Consider the following 13985-nt stretch of genomic DNA (forward strand, 5'->3'; position numbering starts at 1 on the left):
TTTCTTCACATTGTCAAATTTCAAATGTACCCCTAATTATAGAATTAAATATTAGTGAAATAAAAGGGCATACATGCTTAAATGAAAATTCATGTTCAAGTTTTCTTAAAACACTTAAGTATACTTTTAAAAAATATAACTGTAAACTCTAATGCATTTTTATTTAAAGGCAATTAACATAATTGCCTCAAGACATAACATTTAGTCTATATTTAGAGTGTATATTATTTCTGTAATATATTTTTAAAAGTATGCTAAAGTGTACATCATTTACACACGGGTTAATATACAGTAAGCTGGTATTCAGTTCTGATCACAGCCCTATACACTTTTAAATCCATAAATTCTAAATATCAGAACTGTGAAGTGATTTTTTTTTCTCTCACATAGTACAATAACAAGCTTCACTCATCTGAAGCACACTAGAAACTGTATGTGCTGTGCAAACAGTTCATTGTACACTGAACACACATAATGTAAACTCCATGTTTAACGTTTGTTAGGCAGCAGAATGTATGACAAACTCCAGACTGGCCTGTTAGTTCTTTGTATTTATTTGTGCAAATGTTGCAGAGGTCTTGAGAAACAGAGGATCAGCATTCATAAATAACATTCGGTTTGCATATTAAGTCAAAACCTGGATAACAATACAACACCCACATTCCCATTCGTGTCCAAGTGTCCACGCATACAGTATCACATGAGTCCATCGATGAAGAACTAAAACATTACAGTATTGCTGCATTGAGAGTTAGTGCATCAAGACTCTTCCATTACTAATGACTGATAGACAGCAGTGGGTCAGGAATGCAACGTGAAGAACAGCGGACGTGACGAGGTTTAGAGAGAAACACCCAGATTAACCAGTTAACTTTTCAGCTAGATCTTCAACACGGTGATCTGGGGAACTCGGAAGCTTCATCTCATCCACATTAGCAGGTACTTGTGCACACTTAATACCATTTTCAAACACAATATGTTACAAAATCATGCTGAAGTCCTTTGGAAGAAAATGAATTAATGGTGAGAAGATTCTTGTTCAAAATGATGGATCAGGGCTGCATGATAATGGTTAAACAGTTGATCACAATTATTTTGTTTAAAAATGTAATCATAATTATTTTCTTTTAGTTTTTACATTTAATCAGAATTATTCCACTTACGAAGCAAATATTCGCATCGCGTTATCACTCTAGATTACTCGCGGGATGTTTTTCGTGTAACTCACGTGAATAAAAACAAAGCGTAATAAGCTCTTCGCTGATTGGCTTGTGCGACATGCAAATTTTCCGCTTGAGTTGACATTTTTATGGTGTGTTCACACCAAATGCGAATCTAGTTATTTGCCCGAGTAGATTACATGCAAAGATGCCAATAGAAGCAAATTCGTGCTGGGCGATGTGAATGACGCGAAATGCGCAACGCCTTTGACGCGAGAGTGCGATATTTGCCTCAATTGCGTCTTGCACACAAGTTGAAACATTTCAACTCGAGCTGTAAATTTGCATGACTCGTTAGAGCTTATTGACACATCCGGTTGTATCAGAAAATGAAACAGAGTATTATTGTAGCCCAAAATTTATGATATAGGTATCTGGAGCATAGAAAACAATTAAAGGGGTCATCGGATGTCCATTTTCCACAAGTTGATATGATTCTTTAGGGTCTTAATGAAAAGTGTGTAACATACTTTGTTTAAAAATTTTAAATGGTAGTGTAAAACAATACCGTTTTACCTCAAAATCAGCTCTGAAAAAAAAAAATCAACCCATTCTGTTGGATGTTCCTTTAAATGCAAATGAGCTCTGCTCGCCCCGCCCCTCTCTTCTCTCTATGGAGTGACGAGCCGTGCTCTGAGAGACTGTTTACTTTAGCCGCATTTAGCCTTGAAACTTTCTAACTAGTACGTTATTAGGAAAGGTGATTGCAAAGATTTAAAAAAATCCTTATGCACACTTCTGCTGTAAGCAAAGATGGATCAAGAATGATTCGCGTTTTCTATGCTTTTTATATCATAAATTTCAGTCTACAATAATGCTCTTTTCCATTTTCTGATACAACCAGATGTGTCAATAAGCTCTTAGCTGATTCGCGAGAATGCGTCATGCAAATTTTCCACTTGAGTTGAAATTTTTCAACATGTGCGCCAAAGACGCAATTGAGGCAAATATCGCACATTCGTGGCAAGCACACAAATTTGTCTCTATTTGCGTTTTTGTATTGACTTTGTATGTAATCTATTTGCGCAAATAATTAAATTTGCATTTGCCGTGAACACACCATAATCTAGAGCAAATTACGCAATGCACGTATTCGCTGCACGTTTGGCCTGAACACACCATTAAACTTCAGCAGAAGACCCGGTTGAGGTGAATATCATGCATTCATGCCGCCCGGGGTAAAGTCGCATCTTTGCATTGACTTGTTAAGTAATATATTTGTGCGAATAATTAAATTTGCATTCGGTGTGAACACACCATCATCTAGAGTGAGTGAGGCAATGCACTTTGGTGTGAACACACCATTAAACTTCAGCGGAACAAGCGGTTGAGGCGTATATTGCACGTTCGTGGCAATTGTGTTACCCAATTCATGTCATTCGTGTTGCCCGCCGTGAATTTGCTTCTTTGCATTGACTTTGTATGTAATCTATTTGTGCAAATTATTAAATTTGCGTTTGGTGTGAACACACCATAATCTAGAGCAAATGACGCAATGCATGCATTTGCTTCGCGTTTGGTGTGAACACACCATTAAACTTCAGCGGAAGGCGCAGTTGAGGCAAATATCATGCGTTCGTGGCAATCACCTCACCCAGTTCATGTCATTTATGTCGCCTGATGTGAATTTGCATCTTTGCATTAACTTGGTAAGTAATATATTTGTGCAAATAATTAAATTTGCGTTTGGTGTGAACACACCATCATCTAGAGTAAGTGACACAATGCATGTATTCGCTTCCCATTTAGGTGTGAGCACACCATTAAACTTAAGTGGAAGATGCGTTTGAGGCATATATTGCACTTTCGTAGCAATCGCGTCACCCAATTCACTTCATTCGCCGGCGTGAATTTGCATCTTTGCATTGACTTTGTATGTAATCTACTTGCACAAATTATTAAATTCGCTTTTGTTGTGCAAACACCATTACACTTTAATTTGAGCAGAATCTCAACTAAGATCATTAAACACAAAAAAGTAAACCACTGGGAAGAAAGAGTATTAATTCATGAAAAAAGCTATGACTGGAAGATTTAAACACTTGACATCTGGCAACCGCAACTATGAAGGCTTGTGGAGGCCTGATATCAATGCAAAATAACGCAAATGACAAATTAAACAAACGCTTTCAGGACAAATTACCAATGGGCAAATATCACAGACTTAAAAAATGCTTAAAAATTGAGAGAATCAGAAACCGTGATCACGATTAAAATACGATTCATCGTGCAGCCCTATGATGGATGAAGAATGATTGTGAGCTATATTCTCCAGGCATGCTCTTATTTTTTGCATAAAGAAGATTGGTTCTTTGCTTATTGAAGCTTGACCAATGCATCCCCAATGAGACCTAAAAGAGGCCAGAGAAATGGATCCCAGAGTTCACGTCCACATCGAGGACGACAGTGTTCTTGTTCCATTATTGCTGCTCTGATGGAGCTCATTTTGGAACTCACTGTTAAGATTGACAATTGTCTTAAAGGCAATTGCTCTGCAGTTCACTCTTGAGACCTTTGTGCTTGTCTTTATGGAAACACTTTACAAAGCTTTCCATTCATCATTGTGTTAACGGAAGTCCATACTTCATAGTTGCTCTCCAGGTTGCAGAGTTGATAGGATTCCTCTACAGGGCAGTCATACGGCCGCCAGTTTACTAAACCTGGAGGTTTTTCTGGAAACATCAAATCTGTTTGTTCGAAGTCACAACCAAAATCCTATGAATCAATCAATTTCACAAGGACAAATTCAGATAATCCACAAAACTCTCAACATGCAGGTTCAGAGTCCGATTGCTCAGCGCAGAGAGCTGAATTTTGGATCTCTGTTCTTGGAGTCTTTCCGTCTGGAGCCGTGGCTGTGATGGGGTCTTGGAGAGGAGTTGGATGTCTTGTGGGTGGGGTTGTGGGTGTGATGAGTGCTTTGCTTTGCCTTGGATCTGTGGTGGGAGTGATGTTTGTGAGGGGTGTTTGTGGACTGGCGTCCTCCAGCGGTCTTGGGCGGCTCCGGGGCAGGTGACGGGACGATCTCTGGAAGAGTCTCCAAGACGGCCGGCACGGCTTGAGGTTTGGCCTGCGGACAGGAGCTCGTGAGCAGAGGAGATCGAGAGGCTGTTTCCAGCAGACCTTTGGTTCCCTGTGTGCACTGTGGAGGAAGATGTAAAAGATGATGGAAATGAAGAACCAGGGAAAAGGGAATGGGTGTGACAAAGACAAAAAAGGAAATAGTTCAAGTTAGAAACAGTGGAAGTACTTTGAGGTGGTTTAAAAGGAAAAGTTAAATAGCTGAGCAGTAAAGCCACAGCCAATCAGATATCAGCGTCACTGATGACTCATGCAGATGATTCTTCTTCTTCTGCTACATGGAACTGAATATGACCAACTGAGTCATATTAAAGTGCTTGTATAAACTCTGCTAGGAGAGAACAATGAAAATTAACAGCAAAATCATGAGAATTACAGATAAGGAGTCAAATTAGAACAGGTTACACAAAATACCATCTTAAAGGGAGGTTCACTAAAAAAATCTAAATTCCACAGTTATGTACTCACCCTCAAACTGTTTAAAACCCATTTGACTTGTTATCTCCTGTACACTAGAAGAGATGTTAGCAGTACTTCTAGCTGGTTCAAGTAGATGGGCTGCCATATTCAAAGCAACGCGCGTATTTGCTTCGCGTTTGTTGTGAACACACCATTAAACTTCAGTGGAAGGCACAGTTGAGGCGAATATCATGCGTTCGTGGCAATCACCTCACCCAGTTCATGTCATTCATGTCACCTGAAGTGAAGTTGCATTTTTGCATTGACTTGGTAAGATATATATTTGTGCGAATAATTAAATTTGCGTTTGGTGTGAACACACCATAATCTAGAGTGAGTGACGCAATGCACGTATTTGCTTCACGTTTGGTGTGAGCACACCATTAAACTTCAGCGGAAGATGCGGTTGAGGCGTATATTGCACGTTCACGGCAATCGCGTCACCCAATTAACGCCATTTGCCGGCGTGAATTTGCATCTTTGCATTGACTTTGTATGTAATCTACTCGCACAAATTATTAAATGCGCTTTTGTTGTGCAAACACCATTACACTTTAATTTGCGCAGAATCTCAACTGAGGTCATTAAACACCCCCTGTTGCTGACATTATCAGCATTGCCAGATTAGGTGGTTTTAAATTTAATAATGCAGTGCTCTGGGGCAGGTGGACAAAATGTGGCGTTTTTTTAACATTCACATTTTATAATCGAATAACAAATTAATTATTAAACAAAACCCATGTGTGCATGTACTCCAAATTCAATTAGTCTTGAGGTATGGTGTTATTTTAATGAAGTGTCCAGAGTGCATTATTGTAGCGCAAAAGTAGATTAATATAACACGCGAGGGTGAATCTCAAAAAAGTATATTATTTTTAAAGTTCATGTGGTCATACATGTGTACTTGGGTTGAAATATATATATATAAAAATATCTTCAGATTTAGGTCAAAACTTTTTTGTTTAGGGTCAGATGCACTATTCCCTAAATACTTAAGATGTGGAGACCAAATATAACACTAATGAATTTCTCATATTTGTCATAAAATCACTACATTTTATTTTAATGCATATTGGTTTAATAAATTTGCAGATAATGTAATTACCTGTAATCATATAACTGTATATACACTATACTCTATATGTGAGAGTGTAGTGGGTTTTTTTATAAAAAAAAAAAAAATAATAATAATAATAATAAATAAAATAAAATAAAAACTGAAAACAAACACTGACAAATAATAATAATAATAATAACTTAAAAAATGCAGCAGTAAATGTCCAAAGAGTGATTCTATCAGAGCATTTATTGTTATGATGGTATTTTTCATAATTTACATCTATTTTTGCCTTTGATGTTGATTCGATAGGAATTATTACTTATTATCAACATGAGAATTTATTGCAATTATTTTAATATATCTGACATAATATGACATAACAGTGATCTTTTAATCTACTTTCGCACTACAATAATGTGCTCTCGACATTTGTCATTAAAATAACGGCATATTTGAAAACATTACTAAACACACACATCCAGCTGTTACGCTGTGTGCATGAGTGTGTGTAAGATGAGTGTGTTACGTTAACCCAAAAAGTGAGCTTGTTATACTAAATACACTGCTTATTCTGATCAAAAGAATGATTTTTGGTCTGTATTTGAATCACTTTTTTTTGAAGTTGACATTGAAAACGACGCATGAAGTCTGTTTTTTTTTTTTTTTTTTTTTCTGAGTTTTAGGGAGGTAAAAATGGTCTTTATCAACTGTTGTTGACTTGGCAATGAAATTCTATCGCATTCTTTTGGCTGTGAATTTTTTGGGCAGGTTTTAGAGAGATTTTGGGCTAGAAATCCTAGACAATCTGGCAACACTGGACATCATATCAGTTGCCAAAGCACACGCAGACCAGACTCAAGAGACTACCTGCAGGAAGATCAGGGATAAGCTATTTTGACCTTTTTCCTCAAATATCATGTTTATCATGCAGAAACTTAAAGCCTAGTGAGTCTCTTAGTCTGACTCTGTTACTGAACTACTACATTTTGTTACGACCAATTCAAAATAACCAGAAAACGGCATATATCAGTCTATTTACATGGCAGTGTATGCTGGCAGTAACTTAATGACAACACGTAAAGATGCATATTGCAATAATAATGAATCAATAATAACATGACCTGAAGTGCTTCTACAAAAAAATTAGTGTGACTAAGATCGTTTTGTTCTTATTCCTCATGCACGGCCTCAAAATATAGATCACATTGACGTACTGAATTGATTTTGATGACAATTTTATAGGGAACAGGGACTGTGAAGCTCCTGCATGCATTCATTGTATGGAAAACAACAGCTTGGACATTCTGCTTAACATCTCCTTTGGCATCCACAGAAGTCATATGGGTTTAGAACAACATGAGCACATAAAAAGGGTGTTTCTCTGTTTGGATAAATTATCCCTTTAAGATTTTGGTCCGTGACATGACACTACAGCTTGACCAGAAAGTATTAAAAAAATCAAAGTCAGAGCATATATACACAAACGAAACATGAAATAGTGGTTAGTGGTCAGAATGGGAGGAGGAGGAGCAGTGCTGATCGTGTGCTGATGCTGTAAAACATCAGCCGTCGTGCATCAGCACTATTAGCCCTGGCAGCAGCAGTCATTCAGGCAGCATGCAGACCAAAAGCACGTGGAGCCAATTTGACCCCACCTACAGGAATCTATCAGTGTGCCCCAAAACACCCGCCTGAGTCTTACCAACCTCCCCACAATCCCCTACTTCTGCCCACTGAACCATCAGCCGGCACAAGACAGGGCGAAATCCAGGCAATCTTTCTCCTAAACACACATGCACACACACATAGAGGACAAGGGTTAATGTGCTAAGACCGGTAACAGCACTAATGTGCACTAATGCATCAGAACATGCCAGGAAACACACACACACACACACATACACACGACTGTGAGTAAACAAACAACTTGCCCTACATACTCAAATCAACAAATATGCATGCAGGACAGGAATTCTGTAGTTTAGTTTGAAAAATATTTATTTAACAATAAAATGCATTTTTAATATATACAAGCACAAATATGTTCAAAAAGTACAAAATGTCAGGAATATTCTTCATTTTAAAAAAAGATCAGGGATTTAAACCCATGCATTCGTGATACATAAAATCCCATAGGGAAATTTCCATGTCACATGCAAACTATTTCACAACATATACACATGCACACAGACACAATCACAAGTGTGATTCCCTACATTACTGCTGTAACAGTGAACAGTGCGTCAGTGCAAAGATGCATTAGCACCTTGTTAACCTGCATTTTTTTCTGCAAATCAAACTGATATTTTCCAGAGTGTAATAGAAGTCATATTTACCATAGCTATTTTGCTTAGGACTTTACAAAATGACACGGACCTTCCCTCAAAGTTACGACCAGACAAATGCACACAGACACGAGCGTCGTTAGTGGTTTGTCTGTTTGTTCACTGACGTGATGAGAGGCACTTTTGTTTTGGTGACAAGGTCAACATCTGAGTATAAACCAAAAAGATCTGAGAGAACTTCAAGGCACATTCAAGTTGATAAACAGCCACAAGAAGATACAAAAACTAAAAACATAAAATAAAATAAAACAAAACAAAACAAGTTGCTTGTTTGTTTGAACCAAACAACCTACATTCTACAAACAAACAGCTCGAGTTGTTTTAAATGCTCAGATTCTAACAAAATCTTATATAAATGAATGAAAAATAAACATTTCTGAGAGGTGTTTGCTTATACTCAGATGTTTTTCAAGAGCACCATTGTGCGTCATAATTGCGCAAACCTTTGAACCCTTCAATAAAGAGCTTCAGAAATAAACCATCACCTGAAACTAGTGTCTTTCCTGCTCACAAACTGTGAATTCCACCTAATGTCACAGGAAGCCAAAAGTTTCATTTCCTTTTTTAGAGTAAGAAAACGCACAGTTGTGCAACGTAACACGTCGGGTACACCCATTGCTCTGTGAAGCGTATACACTCCAACCCACTGATCTACGAGGCAGCCAAACCACAGAGAATGAGTCCGTAAACATTTATTTCCCTTTCAAACTCAAAGTAAACAACACAAATCTCATCTGTATACGTGACTTTGACCGAGGCGGCACAGCCGCAACGGCTCTCCCCAACACCAAACAAATCCGAGACAGCCGCACTTGGCTACGGCCCAGCGAGCCCAACGTTGTCTGACATTTAAACGAAGGGTGCGACCCATGCCAAAACGCATCAAACAACACCGCAAGAGGGGGAAATGCTGGCTTTCGATCAGACACAGGAAGTCAGGCTGTCGAGTGGCTCTGAATGGAGATGGCAGGTTGCTGTAGGGTTACGACCGGGGGTGGAGGAGGAGGAGGTCGGCCTGAGGTGACTGCTCGTCCTACCATGTTTATGTCGTTTTTAGCAGCCGGGAGTTCGATTTCCACAGGACTGGTCTGGACGGAGTCATCGGAGGGCACGAAGCCTCGCCTGTCAATCAAACTGACAAGACAAGAGACGAGGCAAAAGAATTACACTAAAGCCACAGTGATAAATAGAGGCTTCACACTGTGGGTGTAGTTATGCATGCTGGAGACAACATTCACTCATCTAAACGCATCTCACCTGGGCGGCATGGGTCCACAGAGCACAGAACAGCAGTTTTTGATAATGCTGTTGTAACTGTAAGGATTTCCAGCGTCCTCATTTCCACTTTTCCCTGACCAGGAACCTTTAATCTGTAATATGGGCACAAAAATAAACATTCATGAAATATTTAGGCCTAAATATTTTAGAACAATAATAAAAACGTATTTGTAAGTATTTTCTATGGTGTTGCAACTTCACAAAACACGTGCAAATAGAAAAAAACACCAGCAAATTAATAAAACAACATCATCAGTTTGATAACACATGCTGCAAATACTCACAACAACACAACTAATACAGAAAAACAATGCGGGTAGCACATACCACAACGGAAATGTTTCAAGGAGACCCCAACAAGTTAGATAGATAGTGAAAGTTAGATAGCCAGCTTACATATTGTTTCACAGTTACAGTAATTGTGAATTTCAACAGCTTATTAGAATAATAATATCTGAAAAGTTGAGGAATCACATGATGAGAATGTTCAATTAAAAACATCACATGAATGAAGATTACACACTGAGCAATAAGCATGTCCCAGCCAGGTTCATCACTTAAATTTCCTTAAAATATTTCTGTTGTGGTCTGTGCATATTTGCAGTTTGTTTTTGTACTTGGCTGTTGTGAGTATTTGCAGCGCGTTTTTGTTTTTGCAACGTGTTTCTGTATTTGGTTGCTTTGTGAGTATTTGTGGTATGTTTCTGTTTTTGGTTGTGAGTATTTGCAGTGTGTTTCTATACTTGGTTGTGTTGTGAGTATTTGTTAGGTTTCTGTATTTGGTTGTATTGTGAGTATTTGTAGCACGTTTCTGTATTTGGTTGTGTTGTGAGCATTTGTAAAATGTTTCTGTATTTGGTTGTGAGTACTTGGTTGAGTTGTGAGTATGTGTAACTTGTTTCTGTATTTGGTTGTGAGTATTTGTAAGGTTTTTGTATTTGGTCACTTTGTGAGCATTTGTAGCATGTTTCTGTACTTGGTTGTGAGTATTTGTAAGGTTTCTGTATTTGGTTGTGTTGTGAGTATTTGTGGTGTGTTTCTGTATTTGGTTGTGAGTATTTGCAATGCGTTTCTATACTTGGTTGTGTTGTGAATATTCGTAAGGCTTCTGTATTTGGTTGTGTTGTAAATATTCGCAGCATGTTACTATATTTGGTTGTGAGTATTTGCAGCGTGTTTCTGTATTTGGTTGTGTTGTGAGTACTTGTAGCATGTTTCTGTCCTTGGTAGTGAGTATTTGCAGCGTGTTTCTGTATTTGGTCACTTTGTGAGCATTTGTAGCATGTTTCTGTATTTGGTTGTGAGTATTTGCAGTGTGTTTCTATACTTGGTTATGCTGTGAATATTTGTAAGGTTTCTGTATTTAGTTGCTTTGTGAGTATTCAAAGCGTATTTCTGTATTTGGTTGAGTATTTGCAGTGCATTTCTGTATTTAGTTGTGTTGTACTTGTATTTACGTGTGTGATTTCATTCACAGCGCGTTATCTTGGCCACCGTAATTTTCCCATAAAATTCCATTCATTTGGATTACACAGTTTTACCTGATAAATATATATTTGTCAGTCATACATAAATAAAAATGGTACAACTTATGTAATAGTAGTGTTGTCAAAAGTACCGACTTTGGTACCTTTTTAAGTACTAAAATTTTAAAAACGTCCATTTCTCGCTCTCCTTTGAGCGCTGTTGAGCCAATTCTTAAACATCGCTGATTGGCCATAGTGTTCACGCACTCAACAGATGACTGTGATTGGCTATAATGAACAGCGAACATCTCCTCATCAAGCGCTCACACAAAAGCACAACGGGAGCGTTTGAAAGCCGCATCTGTCAACGGATCCCTAATACATCTGCACACAGATGGATCCGCTGACAGATGCCGTTCGCTGCTCATTATAGCCAATCACAGTCATATCTGTTGAGTTCGTGAACACTATGGCCAACCAGCGATGTTTAAGTCAGCGGTACCGAAGTCAGTACTTTTGACAACACAATGTAATAGCCCTAATAAATGTGTTTTCAATACAAACTAACCAGATTTATATATTTAATGCAAATCAGTAAGTCCAGTTTATTTCAAATCTCATCAATTTAGTCTCAATTTAGTTTGACAACTAGCCATATTTTAAGCATGTTCACACTCTTTTACTGAATTAATTTAATTGCTTTCACAATTAACAGATTTATGCTGATACGAAGCAGTTTGAATAATTATTTTGAATTAAGTATTTTGAAAATATGTTAATTTAGATAAAATCAAACAGATGTGAATACTTAAACTATGCCATGATTTCTTTTCCCATTTATGTATGACTGACAAATAAACATCACATTAAGTTTACTAAATTTACGACAAAACAATGTAATCCAAAAGAGTAGAAGTTTTACGTGCAATTCAAATACATAAATCTTACATTTAGACACAAACTGTTGAGTGTATTAGAGAGAAAAAGAACTTTTACACATCTTAAATTATGAAAAGAAAACACTCACATCCTCATTGGTAGTAAGATTTGCAGCCACCAGGTAAGTATGAAAGCCTGAGAGGCCCAAAATGGACCAAACTGAAAAGAAGCAGACCACTAACTCAAGAGCAGTGGACAGAAGTCAAGGAAAACGTCAGAATTTACACAAATAAGGAATATAAATAGCAGAAAGTACCAGAATATTCTGGGTTAAGTATAACTTGATCAACAGCATCATGTTGACTTGTTCCTTGGTTTGTACAAACAAACAGAATATTGAATTAAGATTAGGAATTCCTTCCCTCGTTTTAGCTAAATCATGGCCACAGTTTAACTAAATTAAAGGGAGTGAATTAATACAATTTGGCCATGATTTACCCAAAATGAAGAAACTAAGTCATGGGAACAATCTTAACTAAAACGAAAGAAAAATACACTGTGGCCATCATATATATTGTTTTCCCACACATATCATATGTGGTTCTCTATGCAGAGGTGTTTAAAAGCAGAAATGTGACATTTTGGGTGCGGCAAACAATTGAACTCACATGCACTCAAAAGTGTGCAATGTAAAAACCACTACGGCTATACTAGCTATACTATACTATACTATACTATACTATACTATCAAAACCCCTGTATTTTAAGGTTTATTCCAGTGCAGTGTCTTGTCCCGTAGCTTTCCAAGTGCGTGCATTACTACAAACTACATTTTTTTTTGTTTTTATAAAATGATGGACAAGTTGAAATTATTTTCTGTGTCACAGATGCTGTTCATAACCCAGCACATTCCTTTACGGCAATAACAGACTTTGGTTCTGATATCAAACAACATTAAATTAAAGGATATCTGGCAGGACTCGCTTGGAGAGCGAAAACCAGCCCCTTTCCTCCTTGTGACCCTATTAAAAAAAAAAAAAAAAGCATTAGTCACTAAACGCTTTTATCAGATCTTAAGCCATTTAAGTCCAATAAGAGATTCACATGGCCTCTCACCGGCTCATTTGGCATCTGTGTTTGGCTTTACAAATACAGCATAGCGCAAACAAACCAACACTGATTAAAAAAAAAAAAAAGAGCTGCTGTAAACACTACCAGTTAATTATCTGGACACATCTGACTAAATTTAATGGTTTATGCTTAAAAATTGGAAATTGGTTTTGTCTCAAGTGTTCCAATTTGGAACAATGTTACATTTTATTTTTAAAACTGAAAGAATAGAGATGGTAAATCAACCAACAAATGACCAGCATACAAATTCAATGCTGTTCAAACGCATCCCATAATGCACCTCACAAAGTAAGTGTCTCTTTTATATGCTATTATATGTATCTCTATTATATGGCTCTCCTGCTCACCAAGGCTGCTCATTATTTTTGTGGAAAGCATGATTTAATTTTTAGGATTCTTGAACAAAGTTCAAAAGAACAGCATTTATTTGAAACAGAAATGTAGCATTTTTGATCAACTTAATGCATCCAACAACTTAACGTTACCTCATGGCAGGAGAAACAGAAACAAAACTAAATGTACGTGCATGTGTAAAATTAAAGCATTAGAAAGGAAATAACTAGTTTGATTACAAATATCTGTATGTATAAAAAGATCTCTGAACTATGAAGTGTTATTACATTCACACACCACTCAGCGATGCATATATTTGTTTGAGCTCGCATATACAGAAACTGTTGGCAAGGAAAATAAAATGACACATACTTAGAGCAAGATGTGTGGTTACACAACCGAAGATGAAGGCCGTGAGGAAAGACAGCGAGACGATGAAGGTGTAGAAGAAGCGATAGTTTCGTTTTCCCACACAGTTGCCGACCCAGGGGCAGTGATGATCGAAGCGTTCTGCCAAAAACACAAGACAGCAGGCTGTCACACGGCTCGTGATTTATTACAGCAGGAATTAAAAAGTCTGCTGGCTTAAGAACAAGTGAGAACTTCACAAATCAAACCAAAACCCAGAGCGCTTCAAACCGGCTTCATAAACCTAATACTATAAATAACACAGCTAAATCTGAGACAGATAACATCCTACATGTACTCACAAGCAGAGGAGTGTAAAACTGCA

At 37.5% G+C, this 13985-nt stretch overlaps 1 protein-coding gene across 2 annotated transcripts in view; it reads right to left on the reverse strand.

Annotated features, from left to right (window-relative positions):
• Nucleotides 1-539: 539 nt before the first annotated feature.
• Nucleotides 540-13985, reverse strand: part of zdhhc18b (zinc finger DHHC-type palmitoyltransferase 18b) — a 28832-nt gene continuing 15386 nt past the window's right edge. Inside the window, exons 4-10 of one of the 2 annotated variants that reach the window (XM_051136721.1) lie at nt 13625-13762; nt 12759-12810; nt 11937-12039; nt 9423-9535; nt 9191-9299; nt 4577-4585; nt 540-4362 (exon numbers count right to left, since the gene is read on the reverse strand). In XM_051136721.1, coding sequence (XP_050992678.1) covers nt 4015-4362; nt 4577-4585; nt 9191-9299; nt 9423-9535; nt 11937-12039; nt 12759-12810; nt 13625-13762 — 872 coding nt within the window. In that variant the 3' untranslated portion in view covers nt 540-4014. The remainder of the gene's footprint in view (nt 4363-4576; nt 4586-9190; nt 9300-9422; nt 9536-11936; nt 12040-12758; nt 12811-13624; nt 13763-13985) is intronic. The other variant, XM_051136720.1, reaches the window with a different exon arrangement.

Source organism: Labeo rohita, chromosome 19, assembly GCF_022985175.1.
Source record: "Labeo rohita strain BAU-BD-2019 chromosome 19, IGBB_LRoh.1.0, whole genome shotgun sequence".
Lineage (NCBI taxonomy): Eukaryota > Metazoa > Chordata > Actinopteri > Cypriniformes > Cyprinidae > Labeo > Labeo rohita.